The sequence below is a fragment of the Aotus nancymaae genome, unplaced genomic scaffold (assembly GCF_030222135.1).
Source record: "Aotus nancymaae isolate 86718 unplaced genomic scaffold, 86718_ANA_hifiasm-v0.15.2.pri h1tg000002l, whole genome shotgun sequence".
Classification (NCBI taxonomy): domain Eukaryota; kingdom Metazoa; phylum Chordata; class Mammalia; order Primates; family Aotidae; genus Aotus; species Aotus nancymaae.
The window spans coordinates 27,102,068-27,125,811 of NW_026988413.1; the positions used below are offsets into that span (position 1 = coordinate 27,102,068).

At 43.2% G+C, this 23,744-nt stretch overlaps 1 protein-coding gene and 1 non-coding gene across 3 annotated transcripts in view; both read left to right on the top strand.

Moving 5' to 3' along the window:
• Positions 1-1,404: 1,404 nt before the first annotated feature.
• UBE2H (ubiquitin conjugating enzyme E2 H) overlaps positions 1,405-23,744 on the top strand; it is a 113,389-nt gene continuing 91,049 nt past the window's right edge. For both annotated transcript variants that reach the window (XM_012474050.3, XM_012474051.3), the window contains exon 1: positions 1,405-1,885. In XM_012474050.3, the coding sequence (XP_012329473.1) occupies positions 1,833-1,885 (53 nt within the window). In that variant the 5' untranslated portion in view covers positions 1,405-1,832. The remainder of the gene's footprint in view (positions 1,886-23,744) is intronic.
• Positions 15,463-15,603, top strand: LOC135274587 (U4 spliceosomal RNA). The gene has a single exon (XR_010342376.1). It is a non-coding gene; the product is annotated as a U4 spliceosomal RNA (small nuclear RNA).

The following is a 23,744-nucleotide window of genomic DNA, read 5'->3' on the forward strand; positions in this document are numbered from 1 at the left end:
GCTGCAAAAGATGTTCAATCTTAGTGCATTGCTGCTGCCCCAGGTGTGTGTGCATAGGAGATTATGTAAGGGGGCTTAACTCATAGCACATGGTCTGACAAAGTACCAGTTCATGGGAACCAGGAAAAAGATGAAACTTTCGAAAACAGATCGCAGGGAAAATCTGACATAAATATAGGCAATGCCTGGAACACTCTTCACTGGCCCCTTTGCCTGGTTGACTCATGGGTTTCATATCACTTCTTTTTGGAGGGCATTATCTTTCAAACTTCATTGTGCATTAAGAATCACCTGGGGACCTTGTTAAAACTGCAAATTCTCATTCAGTAGATCTGAAGTGAAGCTCTAGCCGGCATTTCTAACAAGTTCCCAGGTGATGCTGACACCATAGATCCACAGACTATACTGGGGGGCTGTGTAAATTTAGTCTTTCTTAGTTCACCATTATATCCTCATGTCCAGCAAAGTGATTAGCACGTAGGAGATGCTTAATAAATATTTATTGAATGAATGAAGTATTTAACGTTGGTGTAGGAGGTTCACACACTTTGCCAAGTTGCCTCATGCTCTGTAGAATAAGGACATTAGTACTAAATTACTTCTGGCCTTACCACCTTGCTGTGTCAACTCTAACCTTTGAAATAGTGGCCATAGGTCAGGCGCAGTGGGCTCACGCCTGTAACCCCGACACTTTGGGAGGCTGAGGCGGGCGCATCATGAGGTCAAGAGATTGAGACCATCCTGGTCAACATGGTGAAACCCGCCTCTACTAAAAATCGGGAGGCCGAGGCAGGGGAATTGCTTGAACCCAGGAGGCGGAGGTTGCAGTGAGCCGAGATCGCGCCATTGCACTTCAGACTGGGCAACAAGAGCAAAACTCAGTCTCAAAAAAAAAAAAAAAAAAAAAATCGTGGCCGTAGACACGTGAATTGTGATGAACCCTGGTATGCAAGCTCCGAGGAAGCCTTGCTGTGGTCTACAATCCCTGCAAATAAATTTTCTCCAACCAAGGAGGGAGTGGAGTGCAAGGAACCTGCTGGTGTGGGGATCTCCAGATTTTGGTAACTTTCTGAGTAATTGCTACCTTTGGCCTCCTCCAAATCAAAAAAATTAACAGCTTGTTAAACAGAGCGTGTGTGGAGGTTCATTACCCTAAAATCCATGAATGTAATAATATTGCCATTATTTACTATTATCGTTTAGGATGATGATAACGACACTGGCAGTTGAGCGATGAAGTAGGTGGGGAAGCTGGGGGAGGGGACAGAGTGTGAGAGAGCTGGAGAAAGAGAAACTACAACTCCCAGAACCCCTCGGGAAAGCTCACGCCGCGGCGGCGCCCCACCCATCTCGCCGACTGGGCCCGCCCCTCCGATGACGTCACAGAGGTGACGTCACGGCGCCCAGAGCGAGGCTGGGGTAGGGAGGTCGACCGAGCTGGAGTCGTCCGCTTGTAGTGGAGGCTGCTAGGAGTCGGCCAGAGGGTGAGCGGGGAGCAGGCGAGCGAGCCACAGAACAGGCAGGAGGGAGCGTCGCGCGGCGCAGGGGAGCGTCGCGCGGCGCAGGGGAGCGCCGGGGTCGGGCCGGGGCGGAACCACAGCCGGAGAGGGGCAGCTCGAGCCGGGCGCCGCGGGGTCCCCACCCCCACCCGGCCGGACAGTGTCCGGTGTTCCCCCGTGCGGGGGGCGGCGGCGGCGGCTGACGGGACCGCCGGGACCGCGGGGGTGTTGCCACCTTCACCGAGGAGCCGGCGCGGCCGCGGGCTCCTCAGAGCCGGGGCTCGGGCCCCGTGACATACGGGCCGAGGAAGGGAGAGAGGCGGCGGCGACACCATGTCATCTCCCAGTCCGGGCAAGAGGCGGATGGACACGGACGTGGTCAAGCTGTATCCTTCGTGGAGGGGAATTCGGGTGTATTTGGGGGGCGGTGTGGGGATGCCCAGGGCACCTCCGGAACCACTGCAAGGGCCCTGGGGCACTCCAGGCCACTGTCCGAGACTCCCCTCCTCCCCCAGTGCCTACGGCGGCTCCTTGGCACCTCCCAGGGGCCGAGAGCCTTTTCAGCTCGCCTTTCATCCGCAGCACCCCGAAATACGCGTTGCTGCTCGCTCTTCCTGCACCCCCAGAGCCCGTGACTTTGCTTCGCGACGTTTGGACTCCGGAGACGGCCTTTTTCCTTTTTGCAGGACCAGTCGCCTCGCTCTCTGATTCCATCTTCAGGGTTTCTCTCTCCTGTTTGCTCGCTCTGGATTTAGGGACTCCAGGCAGAAATTCCCGAGAGGGAAGCCTTTTTCCCTTTCTTGAGATGCCCCCATTTCCTCCAGCTACAATGCTGCTTGAACTGGGGTCACTCAAGCGACCTCTTTTATCCCTAATTCCTTTCTATATTAGGAAGAGAGTCGTCTGCTCAGGGCCCCCTCTTCTAAGAAAGAGCTCTGTGTGTTTTCAGTCAGACCCTCCTATTAAGCTTTCTGGTCCCCGGGAGAACCCTACTGTTTTCCTTTCCACTGAGAAAGCCTGTCCCACCCATAGTTGTCTGCGATGAAGACCCCCGGGCCCTCCAGCAAGCCACCCTCCATATTGTGGGTATGACAGCTGGGGAAAGAGGAGCTCCTGGACAAAATAAATACCCCCTGGACTGGCCAGTTGGGCAAAACTTCCTCTGAGCGGGTCAGGTTCTTGGGGGGAATACTTACCCTGATGTCTCCAAGTGACACCCTTTATATTCTGTTCCCCCCGCCCCAGCTTTATGCACTCTGGAGGTTGCAGTGGGAAAGCTGTAACTGATAAGAGCCCTTCAGGCAGTGGTTTTGGTTGGAGTCCAGACTGATTATTTCAGGACCAGCTAGAGAAATTCGCGAAGGTTCCTGTGACAAATAAGAGGATTTTTTTTTTAAGGGGTAATTTAGAGGGTGGGGGAAACCCAGAGTTCTGGGCAACTAGTCCTTGGGGAGGGAGGAAAGTAGGGGGTTAGGGGGTGGTAGTGTGGAACACAGTTTAAAAGTCCTGTCTACTGTTTCTTTCTGCCTCCTCCCCATCCCCCCACCGTTTCCCCCTGTTGCAGGGTTTTGTTTATATAACTCAAGTTGTTTGGCTAAATTCTTCAGGTGATTTCCTTTTCTCTTCCTTTATATTTGCTGCTGTTTTTGGTTGAGTGTTTTACCTCTTTGTAGTGGTCAGTGATTATTGTTTAAAAAATTCAGTTAGGGAATTTGCTGAAGTTTTAAAAAAGTAGTTTTTGCTTAGGGTTTGGCAGTGGGGGATGGGAGGGAAGTTGTGTGGGCAAGAGATTTTTTTTAAAATAATCTTTTCAGAAATAAGGTGTTTTTCTCTTTGCTCAGGGAGAACTTGGCTAGAAATTAGGAGCAGTAGGTAGACTTCTAAGTTTGTGGTTTGGAGTTTAGAATTTTTTTGGGGCGGTTGGGAGATTATAGCGAAGCAGCTTGTATAGTGTACCCACTATATGTTCCGGCGCGAGTGAAATCAACTCTTTATGAGCTGTTTGTGGCTGCAATTGTTTTGTAAATGTGTGAATGATACCAGTAATGTTGGCTTTTCATAAGGCTGCAGGAAAACTTGTAACTATGATTGTGTGTACATTTTACACAAAGCAGTTTCAGGTTTTATTTTTGTTTAGAAACTAGGAAATGGCATGGTGGCAGAACCTGAGTTATTTTTATCTTGAATTGAGAGTTTGTGTCACACCTAATGCATATTTCTACCTAATGTTTAATTGGGATGGAGTGGGGAGAGAGAATTCCAGCTGTTTGTGATCGTTGTCAGAGTCTCAAATTATGTACAAAGACATATTTTTTAAAGATTGAGGATAAAGAGGGGGGCCTAACTTGACCTGATGCCTTTTCCATACCGTGCCTTTTGTTCATTTAGTAGTTGTGGCATCTAGAATGATTACCGCATTTAGGAGTCGGGGTGTGGGGGGTGGAGAGGGAGAGGAAAACAGACAAAGAACAGCAGGGTGTCTTTTTTTTTTCTCCCCCTAAGTGGCTTATTTCATAGCTTATTTTTAGTAGAAGATGAAGAAAGGCAAAGATGTATTGGCCTTCTGTTCTTTCCCCACCTTCCTTCCTTTCTGACAAAAGAAAGCAGAGGCGCTTTAAAATTGTAGATCTCTGAGATAGGAGAACAGTCTTGAGATTTAAAAGCCAGAGGTTATCTTTGTTTCATGTTTATTTTCTGGTATAACGGAGTTTGGAAGTTAAAATTTTCGGATTTCCTTTTGTGTATGTGTTGTGTAGGTGAGAGATTTTGTGTCCTCCTTTTTCTGTTGAATTCACAAATCAGTAGGCCCAAATGGAGCCAACAATTTTTGAGTAAGGTATATTTAGCAGAAAATTTAAGGAAAAATTCCCCAGCCCTCTACTAAAATGAGTACAATTGGTCTGAAAAGGCTGGGGGTTGAGAAAGATGGTGGAGAGGAAGTAGGAAGAAAAGGTCTGAAGGAATGCACTTCTTGCCCCCCGTGCCCCTTGATGATTTCTTTGGTGTTGGGGAGTGATAGCTGGTTTCCTTGCAGTCTCCTGTTTCAGTCCATTTTTGGATGTCTCCTGAGCGTAATTATACCACCACGATTTACAGCCTGGCAGGGAACCTATATAGTAGGAAAGTAGCAGTGTGGGGGTAGGGAGAGAAGAGGATGTGTAACTAATTGGCCGCTGCCTTCCACCACCTCGCTCAGTTCTTTTGGAGACACCGTCTCTGGTTGTTGTTTGGAGTCAGTGATTTCTTTTGTGATGGGTTGGTAGAAGGAGAGCTGACTCCCAAGTTATGCAGGGAGTGAGTGTTTTGCACCAATGCACTTAATAATCTGCTGGGTGATTATGTTCTGAAACTCTGACTCATTCATTGTTTCTCTTCTGATCCTTTGCTTAAGGTTGTGCAAACCTCCCCAGGAGCCTAGAAACTGATTTACATGACTTTTGGATCCTTTAGGAATGTGCCCCAATAAAAAAAACCTTGCAGTTAGCCCAGATCCTATGGAATGGTCTCGAATAGTGCGGCCATTTGTTTGCAAAGTCAGGTAGATTGGTGATCTGTGCTGCCCAGAGCCTGGCAACCTTTGAGGTTTCCACCTCCAACCAGCTGATTATTTAGATTGTCTGAGAACTGGGACTCTGGTGACCTTAAAGCGTGATTTGCCCTAAAGGAATATCGGTTTAAGTTCTCCCTGGTGGAGGAACAAACAGCTCAGATTACACGGGTTTCCTTGTTGGTGGGGGATACTCATCTCACCCTGTTGCACAGCCCTGGTGATCCTTTTATCTGTGAACCAGTGGCCCCTGCTGAAGGCTAGAGCTGCTTGTTTTGGAAAAGCGTATGCAGGCAAAAGGCCTCAGGCACCGCTCCTTATCGCTCATTGGCTGCCCTGTTACTACCCGGAAAAGGAGGAGGGGAGGAGCTACCAAACAGCTGATGGAGTGTGTGACAAGAGAGTGTGTTTATATACAAAAGACGTGGGGGCTGAGGAGGCCCTGTGAGGGGTGCTACAGGACCAAGAATGTTTTTGAGGGGTAAAAAGATAAGAGGAAAACCTGACTTGTTAGAGTACAAGAAATGTTTAGAAAAATTAAGGTTAAATCAGAAAAGTGGATCTGATAATAATGGGGGCCAGCCTACACCGTAGTGTACGATTTTGTAACTTATAGTACCAAGAGTTTTCAATAATTTTTTCAGAGAGAGTGCAGGATACACCCCTTTATTTTTAAAATTTTTCGTAGAGGCCGAGGTCTGACTAGGTTGCCCAGGCTGGCCTCCAACTCCTGGCCTCAAATGTTCCTCCCACCTTGGCCTCCCAGAGTGCTGGAATTACAGGTGTGAGCCCAGAGCACCTGGCTTAGGGTATGCCACTTTAAATGCACTTAAGTGACTCATATGCAGGGATTCAAAAATATGGCAGAAATGTCATCTTCCCTTAAGAAAGTGTCAAAAGTGATAGAAAGGGGCAGTGTCTTACACTAAATTCATTAACAGCCTGAGTGAATTTTATGGAATTGTTGGTGTCTGTTTTAGGGTTTCAGAAGCTTTCTGTAACAAATTCAAAACCTCAGATGTGGTGGAGTGTGGTGACTCACACCTGTAATCCCAGCGTTTTGGGAAACTGAGGCAGGAGGCTCACCTAAGTGTAGGAGTTTGAGGGTCCAATGAGCTAAGATCATGACACTGCACTCATGCCTGGGCAAAAGAGCAAGACTCTCTCAATTAAAAAAAAAAAAAAAAAAGCCTGACACAGTGGCTCACACCTGTAATCCCAGCACTTTGTGAGGCTGAGGTGGGCAGATCACCTGAGGTTAGGAAACCCCATCCGTACGAAGAATATAAAAAATTAGCCAGGCATAGTGGTGTGAGCTTTTAGTCTCAGCTACTCAGGAGGCTGAGTCAGGAGAATTGCTTGAACCTGGGAGGTGGGGGTTGTGGTGAGCTGAAATTGTGCCACTGCATTCCAGCCTGGGCGACAGAGCAAGACTCTCTCAAAAAAAAAAAAAAAAAAAAAAAAAAAAATCCTCATATGTTTGGGTACCTTCTTTGTGCCAGGCATGGTGCTGGGAGTTTGGTAGTGAAAAATTCAGTATGGGTGGTCATGGTGCTTATGCAATTACTGAAAACTTTTCTTTTTTTTTTAATTCAGAAAGGACAGGCTATGTTTGCTGTGTATAGTGCCCTTTTGAGTAACTTGTATTTACTTTTAGAGTGGACTTTTCACGGAATAGAAAGATTAAAAAGTGAATTTTGTGTGATAGGATGTATATAGGGATCTGTACACCTGTTTAAAAAAATACTACAAAACTAAAATATTAAAATGTGTCGCCATTTGTCTTTGACTTAACCTTGGTATTTTGCTGTTAATCAGTAGTTATTTTATCCCTTAGTAGTCTTTGTTATTCTTTAATTTGTGTTCCAAGTGTAGACAATTCCATAATCTTTTAACTAGCTCCAGTGTCAATTGGGAACCTGTGGTTTGCCAATTTATTTCCTGTGTCCTCTGTTTTAGTGAGATGAGATGAAAGTTGGCACAGCTTTATGGTCTTCAAGCTAAAAGTTAAAGATTTGGCATCTCCCAGTGTTCTGAATTTGTCTTCCCTGCCTAGATTTTGGTGACAAATATAACATACTGGTACTTATTTTGGTTAACCAGGAACCTATATGAGTAAGCATTCACAGCTTCAGAACATCTGATTCCTGCAGTGCAGTTCTAGTAAATTACACGCAAGCCTCAAAATTCAGCTTTTTGGGGAAAAAATATTTTACAGATGTGACCCATAAAAGTCCCTTCTGTATTTGTGTATGTGTGTTAGAAAACTTAGATTTGTTAGTTTTTCTAGTGTTGCAATTTTCTTACCCCTTGACCTGCATTTTATAGATACATTTAAAACTTAGTATTCTCTTCAGTCTTGACAGATTCGATGGTTCCAAGAATTGGATTTTTAGGCATGTAATCCAGCCCTTACATTGCATTATAATGTTGATAATGTAATAGCTTTTTACCTGTAGACCTACAGAGTGTACCTGTTAGTAAAATACTTAAGAACTTGGTTGGATTTTAAAAGTAATAAGATAATTGAGGTAAATATAGATTACAGGAAGGAAAACCAGTCACCTGCAATGCTATCCTTTAAACAGTAGTTTTCAAAGTTTAGTGTAATATTAATCACCCGGAGAGTTTGTTAAAACAGGTTACTGCGTCCTACTCCTGGAGTTTTCTAACTGATTGGGTCTAGGGTGGGGTCTAAGACATTTCCAGATGATACCCCCGGTCCTGGGACCACTGTTTTTAAGAACTGTTGGCCTTAAATGCTAACCTATGGCTTTTTTCCTATGTCTTTTATTCTCCCCAGGATATATCGTTTTCCACCTGTTGATTATATCATATGTGTCTGCTTTGTTTTGGCTTAATATTTTGCAACTGTTTTTCCAAGTTAAAAATAATAGGCTGGATGCGGTGGCTCATGCCTGTAATCTCAGCACTTTGGGAGGCTGAGGCGGGCAGATTACCTGCGGTTGGGAGTTTGAGATCAGCCTGACCAACATGGAGAAACCCTGTCTCTACTAAAAAATACAAAATTAGCCAGACATGGTGGCGCATGCCTGTAATCCCAGCTACTTGGGAGATTGAGGCAGGAGAATTAATTCGTTTGAACCTGGGAGGTGGAGCTTGCGGTGAGCGGAGATTGCGCCATTGCACTCCAGCCTGGGCAACAAGAGCAAAACTCCGTGTCAAAATAAATATATAATAAATAGCTCATGTAACATGCCATCCCATGGCTGTGTCATTAATTTAATTCTTTGCCATTTTTCTCTGATGAATAAGATTGAAATTAACATTTTTGTACATAGGCTTTTCTTTGGGATATTTCTGTTTTATTCTGGATCAAAGAAGGTAAACATTTGAATTAAAATATTTAATTAAAAATCTCAGAGCCCTACACTCAGTGGGTTGTTCTGTTGTGTTTTAGTTATCCTTTTGGCACTGAAATGGCCTGGCATAGTGATTAAAGATGAGTTCTAATTTCCTCCTTGTTTAAAATTTGATTTTTTTTTTTGATAATGGTAATCCTCAATTTAGGCATACTTTTGTATTCTCAGAGTATCTACCACAAGTCTTTAGGTTAAATATATTTGTGAGCAGATAGATCTGAATAACAAGAGCTGTAGAATTAGTTTTGGTATCTTGAATTCTTTTTTCTTTTGTTTATTGAGGTATAATTGATGTACAATTAACTGTACTTTTTAAAAGTGATATATTTGATAAGTTTTAATGTTATGTATCACCCATGAAGTTTATCCTTATCAAGGTAGGAGACATATTTATCTTCCCCCAAAGTTTTATGTGCCCCTTTGTAATCTTTCTCTCCCTTCCCTCCAAGCATTAATCTCATTTCTGTCACTGTAGATTGTTACATTTTCTAGAATTGTATATATAAGTGGAATCATTCAGTTTATACTCTTTTTTTTTTTTTTTTTTTTTTTTTTTTTTTTGAGACGGAGTTTCGCTCTCGTTACCCAGGCTGGAGTGCAATGGCACGATCTCGGCTCACCGCAACCTCCGCCTCCCGGGTTCAGGCAATTCTCCTGCCTCAGCCTCCTGAGTAGCTGGGATTACAGGCACGCGCCACCATGCCCAGCTAATTTTTTGTATTAGTAGAGACGGGGTTTCACCATGTTGACCAGGATGGTCTCGATCTCTTGACCTAGTGATCCACCCGCCTCGGCCTCCCAAAGTGCTGGGATTACAGGCTTGAGCCACCGCGCCCGGCCTCAGTTTATACTCTTTTTGTGTGGGTTCTTTAACTCATAATTGTGACATTCACCCATGTGATCATTTAGTTCATTTTTTTTTTATTGCTAAGTAGTATTCCGTTATATAGATAAACTACTGTTTATGCATTCACCTCTTTTTTTTTTTTTTTTTTTTAGATGGAGTTTCTCTCTTTGTTACCCAAGCTGGGGTGCAACCTCCGCCTCCTGGGTTCAAGCAATTCTCCTGCCTCAGCCTCCTGAGTAGCTGGGACTACAAGTGTGCACCACCATGCCCAGCTAATTTTTTGTATTTTTAGTAGAGACGGGGTTTCACCATGTTGACCAGGATGGGCTCAATCTCTTGACCTCGTGATCCACCCGTCTCGGCCTCCCAAAGTGCTGGGATTATAGGCGTGAGCCACCGCGCCCAGCCTAGCATTCGCCTCTTAATGCCTGGTGGCATTTGGGTTATTTCCAGTTTCGGGCTATTACAAGCAAAGTTGTTATGAACATTGTGTGGACATATGCTTTTTATTCTTTTGGCTAAGCTGAATCGTGTCAGCTTTTGCGTGTGTGTGTGTGTGTTTGTGTTTTCAGACAGGGTTTCATGCTCTTGTCTAGACAGAAGTTCATCGTGTGATCTTGGCTCACTGCAGCCTTGGCCACCATGCCTGGCTAATTTTATTTTTTGTAGAGATGAGGTGTCACTGTTGGCCAGGCTGGGCTCAAATTCCTGGGTTTAAGTGATCCTCTGACCTCAGCCTCCCAAAATGCTGGGTTTACAGACATAAGCCACTGTGCCCAGCCATATTTAACAGGTAGTTTGAATTTAATATTTACTGGTGATGGTCCGTATTTCACACACAAGTACAATTGTGACAAGTGTTGTTTCACTTGTGTGTGTGTGTGTTTTTTTTTTTTTTGAGACTGAATTTTGCTCTTGTTGCCCAGTCTGGAGTGCCATGGCGAGCTCTGGGCTCACTGCAACCTCTTCAGGTGATTTTCCAGCCTCAGCCTCCTGAGTAGCTGGGATTACAGGCATGTGCCACCACGCCCAGCTAGTTTTCTGGGTTTCCCCATTTTGGTCAGGCTGATCTCCAAATCTCAACCTCAGGTGATCCGCCCACCTCAGCCTCTCAAAGTGCTGGGATTACAGGTGTGAGCCACCTTGCTTGGCCTTTTTTTTTTTTTTTTTTTGAGATGGAGTTTTGCTCTGTCCCTAGGCTGGAGTGCAATGGCGCTATCTCAGCTCACTGCAACCTCCACCTCCCAGGTTCAAGCAATTCACCTGCCTCAGCCTCCTGAGTAGCTGGCATTACAGGCCCTTGTCCCCACACCCAGCTAATTTTTGTGTTTTTAGTAGAGATGAGGTTTCACCATGTTAGTCAGGCCGGTCTCAAACTCCTGATCTTGTAATCTGCCCTCCTCGGCCTCCCAAATGCTGGGATTACAGGTATGAACCTCGCGCCTGGCCTTACTTGTGTATGTTGAAGGAAACATGTTAAATTACATGCTTTAAAGCACTGATTTCTTTTTTGTTATTAACTTTATAGTATATGAATTTTGTTGATTTTTTTTCTTATCAGTAAAATGAATTTTATCTTAGCATGGTGATTGCAATACCTTTCACTTGAATAATGATTTAAACACTTTACTTCCTGTTTTTGAGACATAGTCTTGCTCTGTTGTCCAGACTGGAGGGCAGTGGCGTGATCTCAGCTCACTGCAACCTCTGCCTCCTGGGTTCAAGTGATTCTCCTGCCTCAGCCTCCCAAGTAGCTGGGATTACAGGGGCATTCTACCATACCTGGCTAATTTTTGTATTTTTAGTTAGAGACAGGGTTTTGCCATATTGGCCAGGTTGGTCTTGAATTTCCGACCTCAGGTGATCTGCCTACCTTTGCCTCCCAAAGTGCTGGGATTACAGGTGTGAGCCACGACCCCTGGCCAATCTGTTTTTTTTGTGTTTGAGATCGAGTCTTGCTCTGTTGCCCAGGCTGGAGTGCAGTGGTGAGATTTCTACTCACTGCAGCCTCTGCCTCCCAGTGCCCAGCCTAAATCACAGATTTGTAGCTGAATTTGGTCAAAGCTGATTTGGTAGCTTCTCTTTTCTCCCTACTCCCATTTGAAATTAGTGAATTAAATTTTTTTTTTTTTGAGATGCAGTTTCACTCTTGTTGCCCAGGCTGGAGTGCAATGGCACAATCTCGGCTCACTGCAACCTCCACCTCCTGGGTTCAAGCGATTCTCCTGCCTCAGCCTCCTGAGTAGCTGGGATTACAGCATGCGCCACCATGCCCACCTAATTTTGTAGTTTTAGTAGAGACTGGGTTTCTCCATGTTGGTCAGGCTGGTCTTGAACTCCCGACCTCGGGTGATCCGCTTGCCTCAGCCTTCCAAAGTGCTGGGATTACAGGCATGAGCTGCTGCCCCTAGCCATGAATTAAACTGTTATTGTGAAATATTTTTGTTAGCCTGAGCAACATGGCAAAACCCTGTCTTTACCAAAAAAGATACAAAAATTAGCCCAGTGTGGTGGTATGCACCTGTAATCTCAGCTACTCTGGAGGCTGAGGCAAAAGGATCACTTGAGCTCAGGCGGCAGGGGTTGTGGTGAGCTGAGATCACGTCACTACACTCCAGCCTGAGTGACAGGGCAAGGCCCTGTCTCAAAAAAAATGTTTTGTGGCCCTTTGGAAATTACAGTTTAGGAATCTGGCTGGGCGTTGTGGCTAACGCCTGTAATCCTGGTGCTTTGGGAGGCTGAGGCAGGCAGATCACCTGAGGTCAAGAGTTCAAGACCAACCTGGCCAACAGGGTGAAACCCCGTCTCTGCTAAAAATAAAAAATTAGCTGGACGTGGTGGTGCATGACTACAATCCCAGCTAACTCAGGAGGCTGAAGCAGGAGAATCATTTGAACCCGGGAGGCAGAGGTTGCAGTGAGCCAGGATTGCGCCATTACACTCTAGCCTGGGCAATGAAACTCTGTCTCAAAAAAAAAAAAAAAAAAAATGTCTGTCGAGAGGCTGTTGTTGCATAGTGGTTCTCAGTTGGGTATGAAATTTGAAAAGAACTCGGGGAACCAGGTACTATGGTTATTTTAATTTCTCCTCTGCACTTCACCAGATGCTTGTGTAAAGTGTCTGGTTGTTTATAGGCTGGTGCTTGTGGGGGTATCTGCCCATGCCCCATGGAACCCAAATCCTCGAGAGCCTAGGGAAGCTCCACATGGCAGCTGTATGCTTTTGAGGGATGAGGGATCTTTTTTTTGCCTTTCCCTGCTTTGTAGGTATCTAGGACGTTAGGTAGGCAGTGTGAATAGTTGCTGCTGATCTTCTAACCTGTCCCTGCAGAGAAGTCAGGGAGGACTAGGTAGCCCTTGTGAAGGGAGGGGTTTGGCTGGACTTTACCAATTCTCTGGAAGACTTTGCCATTCTCTGGAAGACGGGCATGGCTGGCAGGTCTGTCAGTGGACTCACACAAGTTGCCTGGCCTATAGCACTTGGAGGATCCGTATTTTGGATATGAATTAATTGGGAATGGGATCTTTGTCTTTGGTTCAATCTCCTGGTTTCTAACTTAAACCATTTTTAGGGGAGCATTATATATTGAAGGTAGGAGATACTCCCTACATATGAAATCATGTTATTGTTGTGAATTATGCATTTTCTTTTTAGTATTAGGCAAAATTTTTTTCACATATTAAGTTTTATCATGTATACTTTTTAAGCTTTTTTGGATTATAAAATCTTAGTTTGAGGTAATATAAATAGAAAACTAGATACAGAGTGTGTGCCTGGTTCGTGTTACCTCAGAAGCAGTTGGGCTGTCAGCCTAGTGAAAAGTAAATTTAGTTGTTTTGTCCAAAGGGTGCCAGTGTAACTTTGGTGATCTGGATTGTCTTTTTCAATTTGATGACTATATTGCATAACAGTTTCTGAAAAGTTGATTAATTGAAAAATTCAAAATGTTGTTGGGCATTTCCGTCTAGCGTTTGTAGGTAGAAGGTTGATTGGGTAGAGTCATATCAATAAGAGATCACCAAGTGTAATTAGTTAGATCTATTGTTTCATGTTCTTACAGACTGCTGAATGTTTACTACCTTTTTGCTATTCTTTGAATCTAAATGTGTAAATAAATTAGTGATTCTCCTTGGCAGCAAAACTTGGAACTACATAACTTTTTTTTTTTTTTTTTTTTTTTTAAAAGACAGAGTCTCATTTTGTTGCTAGGCTGGAGTACAGTGGTGTGATCTTGGCTTACTGCAACCTCTAACTTGCTGGTTCAAGTGATTCTCCTGCCTCAGCCTCCTGAGTAGTTGGGATTACAGGCACGCACCACCACACTCGGCTAATTTTTGTATTTTTAGTAGAGACGGGGTTTTGCCACATTAGCCAGGATGGTCTTGAGCTCCTGACCTCATGGTCTGCCCACCTTGGGCTCCCAAAGTGCTGGGATTACAGGCGTGAGCCGCTGTGCCTGGCTGGAACTACATAACTTTTAATTCTATTCCAAAAGAAGAAACTGGGCCACAAATACTCACTTTTGCCAGTTGCAGTGGCTCACTCCTGTAGTCCAGCTATTGGGGAGGCTGAAGCAGGAGGATTGCTTGAGCCCAAGGCTGTAGTTTGCAATGATTGCGAATTGCCACTGCATTCTCCCACTTGACCACCATAGTGAGCCCTTGTCTCTAATAGTAAAAAAAAACAAAAAACAAAAACAGTCACTTCTATATGGCCTTTGGTTCTCACAACTGTGAGTTGTACTTGATCAGATCATTAATTCGAACTAGAGGCTGGGTGTGGTGGCCACACCTGTAATCCCAGCACTTGGTTAGGAGGCCAAGGCGGATGTCACCTGAAGTCAGGAGTTCGAGACAAGTCTGGCCAACATGGTGAAATCCCGTCTTTACTAAAAATACAAAAATTAGCTGGGTGTGGTAGTGGGCACCTGTAATGCCAGCTACTCAGGAGGCTGAGGCAGGAGAATTGCTTGAACCCAGGAGGTGGAGGTTGCAGTGAGTGATCGAGTCACTGCAATCCAGCCTGGGCAACAGCGAGACTGTCTCAAAAAAAAAAAAAAAAAAAAAAATTCAAACTAGGAGAGCCTGCAAGGACATAATTCTGTGAGGGGGCTCTCGAACAGTTTGGGTTGGCTTCCCTCCCCCCCCCCCCCCCAATGAGACAGTCTCTCTCTCTCTCTTGTTCAGGCTGGAGTGCAGTGGTGCCATCATGGCTCACTGCAACCTCAACCTCCTAGGCGCAAAGCAATCCTGCCTCAGCCTCCTGAGTAGCTGGAACTAGTCTCACGCCACCATGCCTGGCTAATTTTTGTATATTTTTGTAGAGACAGGGTTTTGCCGTGTTGCCCAGGCTGGTCTTGAACTCCTGAGCTCAAGCGATCTTCTTGCCTCGGCCTCCCAAAGTGCTGGGGTTACAGGTGTGAGCCGTTGTACCTGGCCATCAATTTTTATTACAAATTATATTCAAATAGATGAAAATAGGAGGGAAAATAATTTTTAGTATGTATAGCAGTTTTGACAGGAGTTTTCGCCCTTTATCTTAACTTGGTGGCTGGTATTAAAGTTACTCTTAAGTATACTTAAGCATACTAAAATGTTGAACACAATATGTGTTTGGTAACAGAATTATCAAGGGAACTGAGGAAAAAAGCACTCATCTTTGCATCACAATATGGCATTATTAGCATCTGTTAACTTTACAAACCTGATTCATTCAGTTCTCCACAGCCACCATCTTGATAATGAATAAAAAAAAAATCGTGTATTTTATCACTCTATTAATTTGTATCTGTAAAGATTTAAAACGGAACAAACCTTTCTTTTGAGTTAGGTTGGTTTTAGGGTTGGAAGAAGGAAAGGAGGTAGATCTTTAAATGTCTTGATTGCTGCCCATTTCTCCCAGCAGTGAAGAAAGGGAGCTCTTTAGTGCTGTCTTTGGTTATCAAATGCCATATATGTGAGTATACCTGTGTTGTCTGTGGTGCTGTTGTGAACCCTCACTTGCTTTTATCTTTTCTATCCATGAGCTCTTGCATTAGAGTAGTTAGTAATAGTTACCAGTTCTTTCTCTTGGAGTAATTAAGGTGACATTTCCCTTGTTTGAGATTTAGCTAAGAGTTTCATACATAACATATAAACCATGATACATCAGAAAGACTATCTGTGGTTCATAAAGACTGTAATTTCTAGCTTTGCGCAGTGGCAGTATCATAGCCAATGAGGTTTATCCGAGGCGCGATTATTGCTAATTGAAAACTTTTCCCAATACCCCGCTGTGACGACTTGCAATATAGTCAGCACTGTCAATTTTTGACAGTCTCTACAGAGACTGATTTAAAAAAAAAAAAAAAGACTATAATTTCTTTTCATTTTCATAAATTGTGTGTTTTCAATTGTATGTTCACTCTCTCTCTGTATTTTTAAATTAATTAATTTTTTTGAGCTGGAGTCTCACTCTGTTGCCCAGGCTGGACTGCAGTGATGCGATTTCAACTTGCTGCAACCTCCACTTCCTGGGTTCAAGTGGGTTCATCCTAAATATCTGGGACTACAGGTGCGTGCCACCACTCCTGGCTAATTTTTGTATTTTTATTAGAGATGGTGTTTCACCATGATGGCCAGGCTGGTCTTGAACTCCTGACCTCAGGTGATCCACCCACCTCGGCCTCCCAAAGTGCCTAGGATTACAGGCGTGAGCCACCGTGCCCGGCCAAGCCAGGTCCTTGTTTCTAGTAGTCTGAGCTTAAGGTATATTTCATCTATTTTACTTTGTGCATTTTGGCAGTGATATATCAAACTTGATCTTACTTATGCTAAAAGTGTGCAGTTATTTACAATTTTGATGTGTACCTTCTGAATGTGAAAGTAACAGGCAATGCTTTGAGTTTGCTTTAGCAGTGAAGTCAGACCCAATGGAACTTGGCACCTGAATTTTGTGTTTCTCTCTCTTTTTTTTTTTAAAATAGAAACAAGGTCTCTGTCACCCAGGATGGAGTATGGTGGTATGATTGTAGCTTGCCTTAAACTCCTGCATTCAAGTGATTTCTGTCACCTCCTGAGTAGCTGGGACTATAGGCATGCAAAATCACGCCCAGCTAATTTTTAAATTTTTATTGTTTTTGTAGAGCTGGGCTTTACCGTCTTGCCCAGGCTGATCTTGAACTCTTGAGCTCAAGTGATTATCTTGCCTAGGCCTCTCAAAATGCTGGGATTATAGGCCACTGCATCCAGCCAAGTTTTGTGGGTTTCTTTTTTTGAAATGGTGTCTCCCTCTGTCACCCAGACTGGAATGCAGTGGGATGATCTCAGCTCACTGCAACCTCTGCCTTCTGGATTCAAGCAATTCTTCTGCCTCAGCTTCCCAAGTAGCTGGGACTACAGGTGCACATCACCACGCCCAGCTAACTTTTGTATTTATAGTAGAGACAGGGTTTCACCATGTTGGCGGGGATAATCTCGATCTCTTGACCTCATGATCCACCCACCTCGGCCTCTCAAAGTGCTGGGATTACAGGTGTGAGCCACTGTATCCAGCCCAAATTTTGTGTACTTTAGAGGTCCTGGTCTTTCCTTACCTCTGAATAATTTGGTTTCTCTAAACTAATTAGATACCATCTGGCCAGTTTGTGAGATTCAGAAACTGTATTTTCTTTAAGTCCTTGAGGTAGGAAATCTAGAGGTTGCTTTTTTTTTTCTTTTTTTTGAGACCAACTTTCACTCTTGTTGCCCAGGCTGGAGCGCAATAGTGAGATCTTGGCTCATGGCAACCTCTGCCTCCTGGGTTCAAGCGATTCTCCTGCCTCAGCCTCTTCAGTAGTTGGGATTACAGATTACAGACATGTGTCACTATGCCCAGCTAATTTTTTTGTATTTTTAGTAGAGATAGTGTTTCTCCATGTTGGTCAGGCTGGTCTTGAACAACGACCTCAGGTGATCCGCCTGCCTTGGTGTCCCAAAGTGCTGGGATTATAGGCATGAGCCACTGCAGCCAGTCTGAACTGAATTATCTTAATGAACATGTGTCTTTTTATTTGCTTAATGAGAATTAGAAATTCTATTTTTTTACAGAATCAGAAATTAGTGTGTGACTTGTGTGCTTTTAAATTGGGGCTATTACTCATTTGAATGAATTGGATAAAATGTGATGGTTTTAGTCTGCCAGTTCTGGCAGTTTTATTTCTTAAATGTCGTTCTTAAAGTGTTTTGTCAGCTCTGATGACGTTCTGATGGCATCTTATTACTTAAAGTTAAATTTTAATAGGCGTTAGAGTCATAGATTTTAGCATGTTTTTATACTTGGAGAAAACCTGGACTGCAAATACTAGTATTATAAAGCAATGGTGGCTTTCTGAATATAAGGGTGGAAATTAATAATAATAATATTACTATACTAATAAGTGTGGAAATTAATAATCACTTTAGGGAATAGCAAATGTGGCCTTAAGTAGTAGCTTAAGAAGTATTAATGCTTGACTGTACCATTTCAGATTAGGAGAGTAAACTCTTGTAACTTTGTTATTATTGATAGAAAAAAAATAGAGGTGAAGGTTGAGAGGAGACTGCTTTTCATCTGTGATTAACATCAGTTTTACTAGTAGTCATTTTTGTTGTGTGAAAAATAGAATTAAAACAACAGCCTAGTAATGTCTCTTAACCCTGTTTATGAATATAAGATTCATAAAGAAAAATAAAAATGATTTTAGCAGGTTTTAATATCGGTGTTCTGGCACCTCTCTACAACAGTAGATTTAGATGGCATTGCATCTTACATTCTTTTTTTTTTTTTTTTTTGAGACGGAGTTTTGCTCTGTTGCCCACGCTGGAGTGCAGTGGTGCAGTCTCGGCTCACTGGAACCTCTGCCTCCCTGGTTCAAGCGATTCTCCTGCCTCAGCCTCCTGAGTAGCTGGCATTACAGGCACCTGCCACCATGCCCAGCTAATTTTTTGTATTTTTTTTTTTTAGTAGACATGAGGTTTCACTGTGTTAGCCAGGATGATAGTCTCGTGTTCGTCTCGATTTCCTGATTTTGTGATCTGCCCGCCTTGGCCTCCCAAAGTGCTGGGATTATAGGCATGAGCCACAGCGCCTGGCCAGAAATTGAACATTAATGACAAACATCTTGCTACATATTTTTCATTTATTTAAAAATTTTTTTGTGTGAATTTCTCCTCAGAAATCATTTATTTATTTACTATTTTTTTGAGACTGAGTTGCATTTTGTCACCCAGGCTGTAGTACAGTGGTGCAATTTTGGCTCACTGCAGCCTCCACCTTCTGCGTTCAAGTGATTCTCCTGCCTCAGTCTCCTAAGTAGCTGGGATTATAGGCGTGTGTTGCCATGCTGGGCTAATTTTTTATATTTTTAGTAGAGACAGGTTTCACCATGTTAACCAGGCTGGTCTTAAACTCCTGGCCTCAAGTTATCCTCCTGCCTTGTCCTCCCAAAGTGCTAGGATTACAGACACAAGCCACCGTGCCCAGCTATTCTTGCTACATAGAAATAGTAGTGGTAATTAAATCCCTAATTTGAGATTATAGAGGAAGTTCAGAATTATGTATTAATTAATTAATTATTAATAAATAATAATTCATGAGGACTTCTGGGTTTTTGTGTGGTATGTAAGTCAGAAGTATTTGTAAGCAGCTGTTTGTTAGTTTAGTAACCTTGGTGCATTTTTAAACCTCTGGCCATAAATAGTGCCAGTACCTGCATGTCATGTAGATGGTAAGAGTCAGAAGTATGGCACTTAAGTCCATCTTACTGGCTTGATGACTCTGGACAGGTGTTCAGCTGGCTCTTTTGTACCTCTGGTCCTTTATTTGCCTTCTGAAATTTGAGTGCCCTATTGGGCATTTGTAGTTAACAGAGCTAGTAGTCTTTTAAAAAGTACTAACTTCTGACTGGCATGGTGGCTTATGCCTGTAATCCCAGCACTTTGAGAGGCTGAGTCAGGTGGATCACTTGAGGTCAGGAGTTCAAGACCAGCTTGACCAACATGGTGAAACCCAGTCTCTACTCATGGATCTCAGTGAGCTGGTGCCATTGCACTCCAGCCTGGGTAACAAGAGTGAAACTCCATCTCAAAACAAAAAATAAGTACTAACTTTTAACCTATAAAAATAGAATTTTTTATGTAATAGTATTTACATGTAAATACTATTTTACATATAAAGTTCTATAAAGTAGTTTTACTTCTTAAATAAAAATATTTTTTATACTATATTTTAAAAGTCTTTAAAATATAAAAGTATCTAACTTTTCCAGGATCGTGGCTCACTGCAACCTCCACCTCCCAGGTTTAAGCAATTCTCCTGCCTCAGCCTCCTGAGTAGCTGGGATTACCAATGTGCCATCATGCCTGGCTAATTTTTGTATTTTTAGTAGAGACGGGATTTCACCATGTTGGCCAGGCTGGTCTCGAGCTCCTTACCTCGGGCCGCCCGCCTCAGCCTCCTAAAGTGCTGGGATTACAGGCATGAGCCACTGCAGCTGGACTTTAAATTTATTTATTTATTTTTGAGACAGAATCTCTCTGTCGCCAAAGTTAGAGTGCAGTGGCGCTATCTCGGCTCATTGCAACCTTCGCCTCCTGCGTTCAGGCAATTCTTCTGCCTCAGCCTCCTGAGTAGCTGGGACTACAGGTGCCACCACGCCTGGCTAATTTTTTGTATTTTTAGTAGAGACGGAGTTTCACCATATTGGCCAGGCTAGTCTTGAACTCCTGACCTCAAGTGATCCACCTGCCTTGCCCTTCTAAAGTGCTGGGATTACAGGCGTGAGCCACCGTTCCTGGCCTAAATTTATTTTTAGAAGGTATATATGTATTTATATATATATGTGCTTCTATGTATACCTCTCTCTCTCTCTATATATATATTTTAATCTTTTACCTCTATTCTGTGGTGCACATATATATGTATATATGTATATATATTTTGTAGAAATGGAGTCTTAGCCTGTCTGTTTTTGAACTCCTGGCCTCAAGTGATCTGGCCACCTTGGCTTCCCAAAGTGCTGGGTTTGCAGGGTGAGCCACTATGCCTGTTTTTTAAAATATTTATTTTACCTGTAATCCCAGCACTTTGGGAGGCCGAGGCGGGTGGATCACGAGGTCGAGAGATCGAGACCATCCAGGTCAACATTGTGAAACCCCGTCTCTATTAATACAAAAAAATTAGCTGGGCACGGTGGCGCGTGCCTGTAATCCCAGCTACTCAGGAGGCTGAGGCAGGAGAATTGCCTGAACCCAGGAGGCGGAGGTTGCGGTGAGCCGAGATCGCGCCATTGCACTCCAGCCTGGGTAACAAGAGCGAGACTCCGTCTCAAAAAAAAAAAAAAAAAAAAAAAAAAAAAAAATATTTATTTTATGTTTTTTATAGCTATATTTTGACTTCAGAATTTTCTAAGCAATTGAAATTACTCCTTTAAGTGAGAAAACATTGATGATTTTTGGTATATGTATGTTTATTTCAGCTCATGTTTTTGTTGTTGTTTGTTTTTAAGGCAAGGTCTGTCTCTGTTGCCCAGGCTAGAATGTTGTGGTACTTTCTCAGCTCACTGCATCCTCCACCTCCCAGGCTCAGCGATCTTCCTGCCTCAGCCTCCTGAGTAGTTAGGACTACAGGCATGTGCCACCATGCCTGGCTAATTTTGTAATTTTAGTAGAGGCGGGATTTGCCATGTTGCCCAGGGTGGTCTCAAACTCCTGAGCTCAAATGTTCTGCCCACCTTGGCCTCACAAAGTGCTGGGATTACAGGCGTGAGTGACTGTGCCCGGACTTCATTGTTCTATAATGTACTTATCATTCTAATATATTTCACGTTTATCCTTGTAGTATCTCTGCTTTGAGATGTTATGGCCCACTTTTTGTGGATTAAATATCTGGCCACACAGGTCAGTTGAAAGGGCTGAGATCAGAGTAAGTCCTTATCACAATGCATCTGGGGCTGACTATGGTTTCTTTTTTTTTTTTTTTTTTTTAAGACGAAGTCTCGCTCTGTCACTAGGCTGGAGTGCAGTGGTGTGATCTTGGCTCCCTGAAACCTCTGCCTTCTGGGTTCAAGCAGTTCTCCTGCCTCAGCCTTCTGAGTAGCTGGGACCATAGGTGTGTGCCACCATGCCCGGCTAATTTTTGAATTTTTAGTACAGACAGGGTTTCACCATGTTGGTCAGGATGGTCTCAATCTCTTGACCTCATGATCCGCCTGCCTTGGCCTCCCAAAGTGCTGAGATTATAGGTGTGAGCCACTGCACCTGGCGGCTATGGTTTTTTAAGCTTTTGTTCCTTATAGTTTTGTCCCTTGTAGGTTTGCCTGTGTAGCAGATGCTCAGCAAACAGCTGTTAAGTGGATTAGAATAAATTATATACTACTGGGTTTTCACCAAGTCCTTGGGTCATTTTTAGACTGAACTTTAGCACCTGTAATGGAAACGATATGGAAATCATGCAGGAAAGTGTTGAATCGTCCTCAAATGATGGAGACTTCACTTCTTTTCTGTGCAGATGCCATTTGCTTTTTTATGTAGTGTTCATTTTCCCACATGTAACTTGTGTGTGTGTGTTTTCTGAAATGGTCCTAAATGCTAATACTTTATAGTTTATAAAATGCCATTTTCAGGTGGTTAAGATTGTTTGATTCCTGGTATTTAAGATCAAAGGAAATTATTTAAGGTTGTGCACTGGGGAAAGAAACAGCTGAAACTTGTGTTACTTCACTTATAAAATAGAATACCTTAAACTCATCCAAATTATAGAGCTTTTTAGTACTTTTTTTATACATTGCAAAGTGTCTCAAGTTCCTCCTTACAAATTTAGTAGTTCCAAAAGTGGCTTTCCTTAATATTTAATATTGTCAACTTCTTAGTTTGCTCAGGATTTCATCAAGGACCTTTCTTTGTGTTTATTTTTACCTTTCACCTGTATTCTGTGACAAAAGAGAAGACGTAAGAAGTACTTTAGCAGCTCACACCTTCCATAAAAATCATATGTGGCCTATTCTTATTCAGAATAATAGGAAAGATACTTAAATTAGACATTTAAAATCTCATTTTGCAGATGTAAAACCTGAAGTTTAGTGTTATATTTAAATATATATATACATAATTATAGCTTTTCTTTTTTCTTTGTGTGTGGGCGTGTGCTTGGTGAAAGAGGAACAGAATTTTACTCCTTAGGTTTTTGGTAAGTAACACAGAGGTTCCGGCACAGGTGTTGTCTACAGCCCCTTAGGGATCCCCAAGATACTTTCGTATGTTTTTTTTTGAAACGGAGTTTCGCTCTTGTTACCCAGGCTGGAGTGCAATGGTGCAATCTCGGCTCACCGCAACCTCTGCCTCCTGGGTTCAGGCAATTCTCCTGCCTCAGCCTCCTGAGTAGCTGGGATTACAGGCATGCGCCACCATGCCCAGCTAATTTTTTGTATTTTTAGTAGAGATGGGGTTTCACCATGTTGACCAGGATAGTCTCGATCTCTTGACCTTGTAATCCACCCGCCTCGGCCTCCAAAAGTGCTGGGATTACAGGCGTGAGCCACCGCGCCCGGCCCCAAGATACTTTCAAGGAGACAGTGAAGTCAGAACTTGCTTCACAGTAATATTAATTCATTATGTGCCCTCTTTACTGTATTGACATTTGTACTAATAGAGCAATACTAGTGGTGGATAAAACTGCAGATGTCTTAGCACACCAAAACCATATTAATAGATACTGTATTCTTCGCCACCACATACTTACAATTGAAAAAAGGCAGTTCCACTGAAACATATCCTTGATAAGGAGTAAAGATAATTTATTAAATTTTGACCCTCAGGTACATGTCTTTGTAATATTCTGTGCACTGGGCCGGGCATGATGGCTCATGCCTGTGATGCCAGCACTCTGGGAGGCCAAGGCAGGAGGAACAGTTGAGGCCAGGAGTTTAAGACCAGCCTGGGCAACATGGTGAAACCCTGTCTCTACAAAATATCAAATATTAGCTGAGTTTGGTGGCCCTTGCCTGTAGTTCCAGCTACTCTGGAGGCTGAGGTGGAAGGATTGCTGGAGCCCAGGAGGTTGAGGCTATAGTAAGCCATGGTTGTGCCACTGTATTTGAGCCTGGGTGGCAGAGTAAGACCCTGTTTCAAAATACAAAAAACAAAACAAAACCAAAAATCTGTGGAATGAAGCGGGAAGCATTTTTGCTGTGTATTGAAAGTGGCAATTTCCAAAAAAGAAACACTTGTGATTTTGAGTTGCCATCTGAACTAGCTGCTTTTTCATTGGATGCTATTTGTATTGGGGTTATTCAGAGTTGGGTATCTGTCCGACATTTTCTAAAAAATGAAGAAAATGAGCCTCGCTACAACAACAACTGACAGTATATGTTGCCAGTGATGAAATTTGAGCTTTAAAGCAAAAATTAGAATTTTGGAATACATGTATCAGCTACCGTGTGCTTAACAGTTTTTTGATACATTTCTGACAGGATT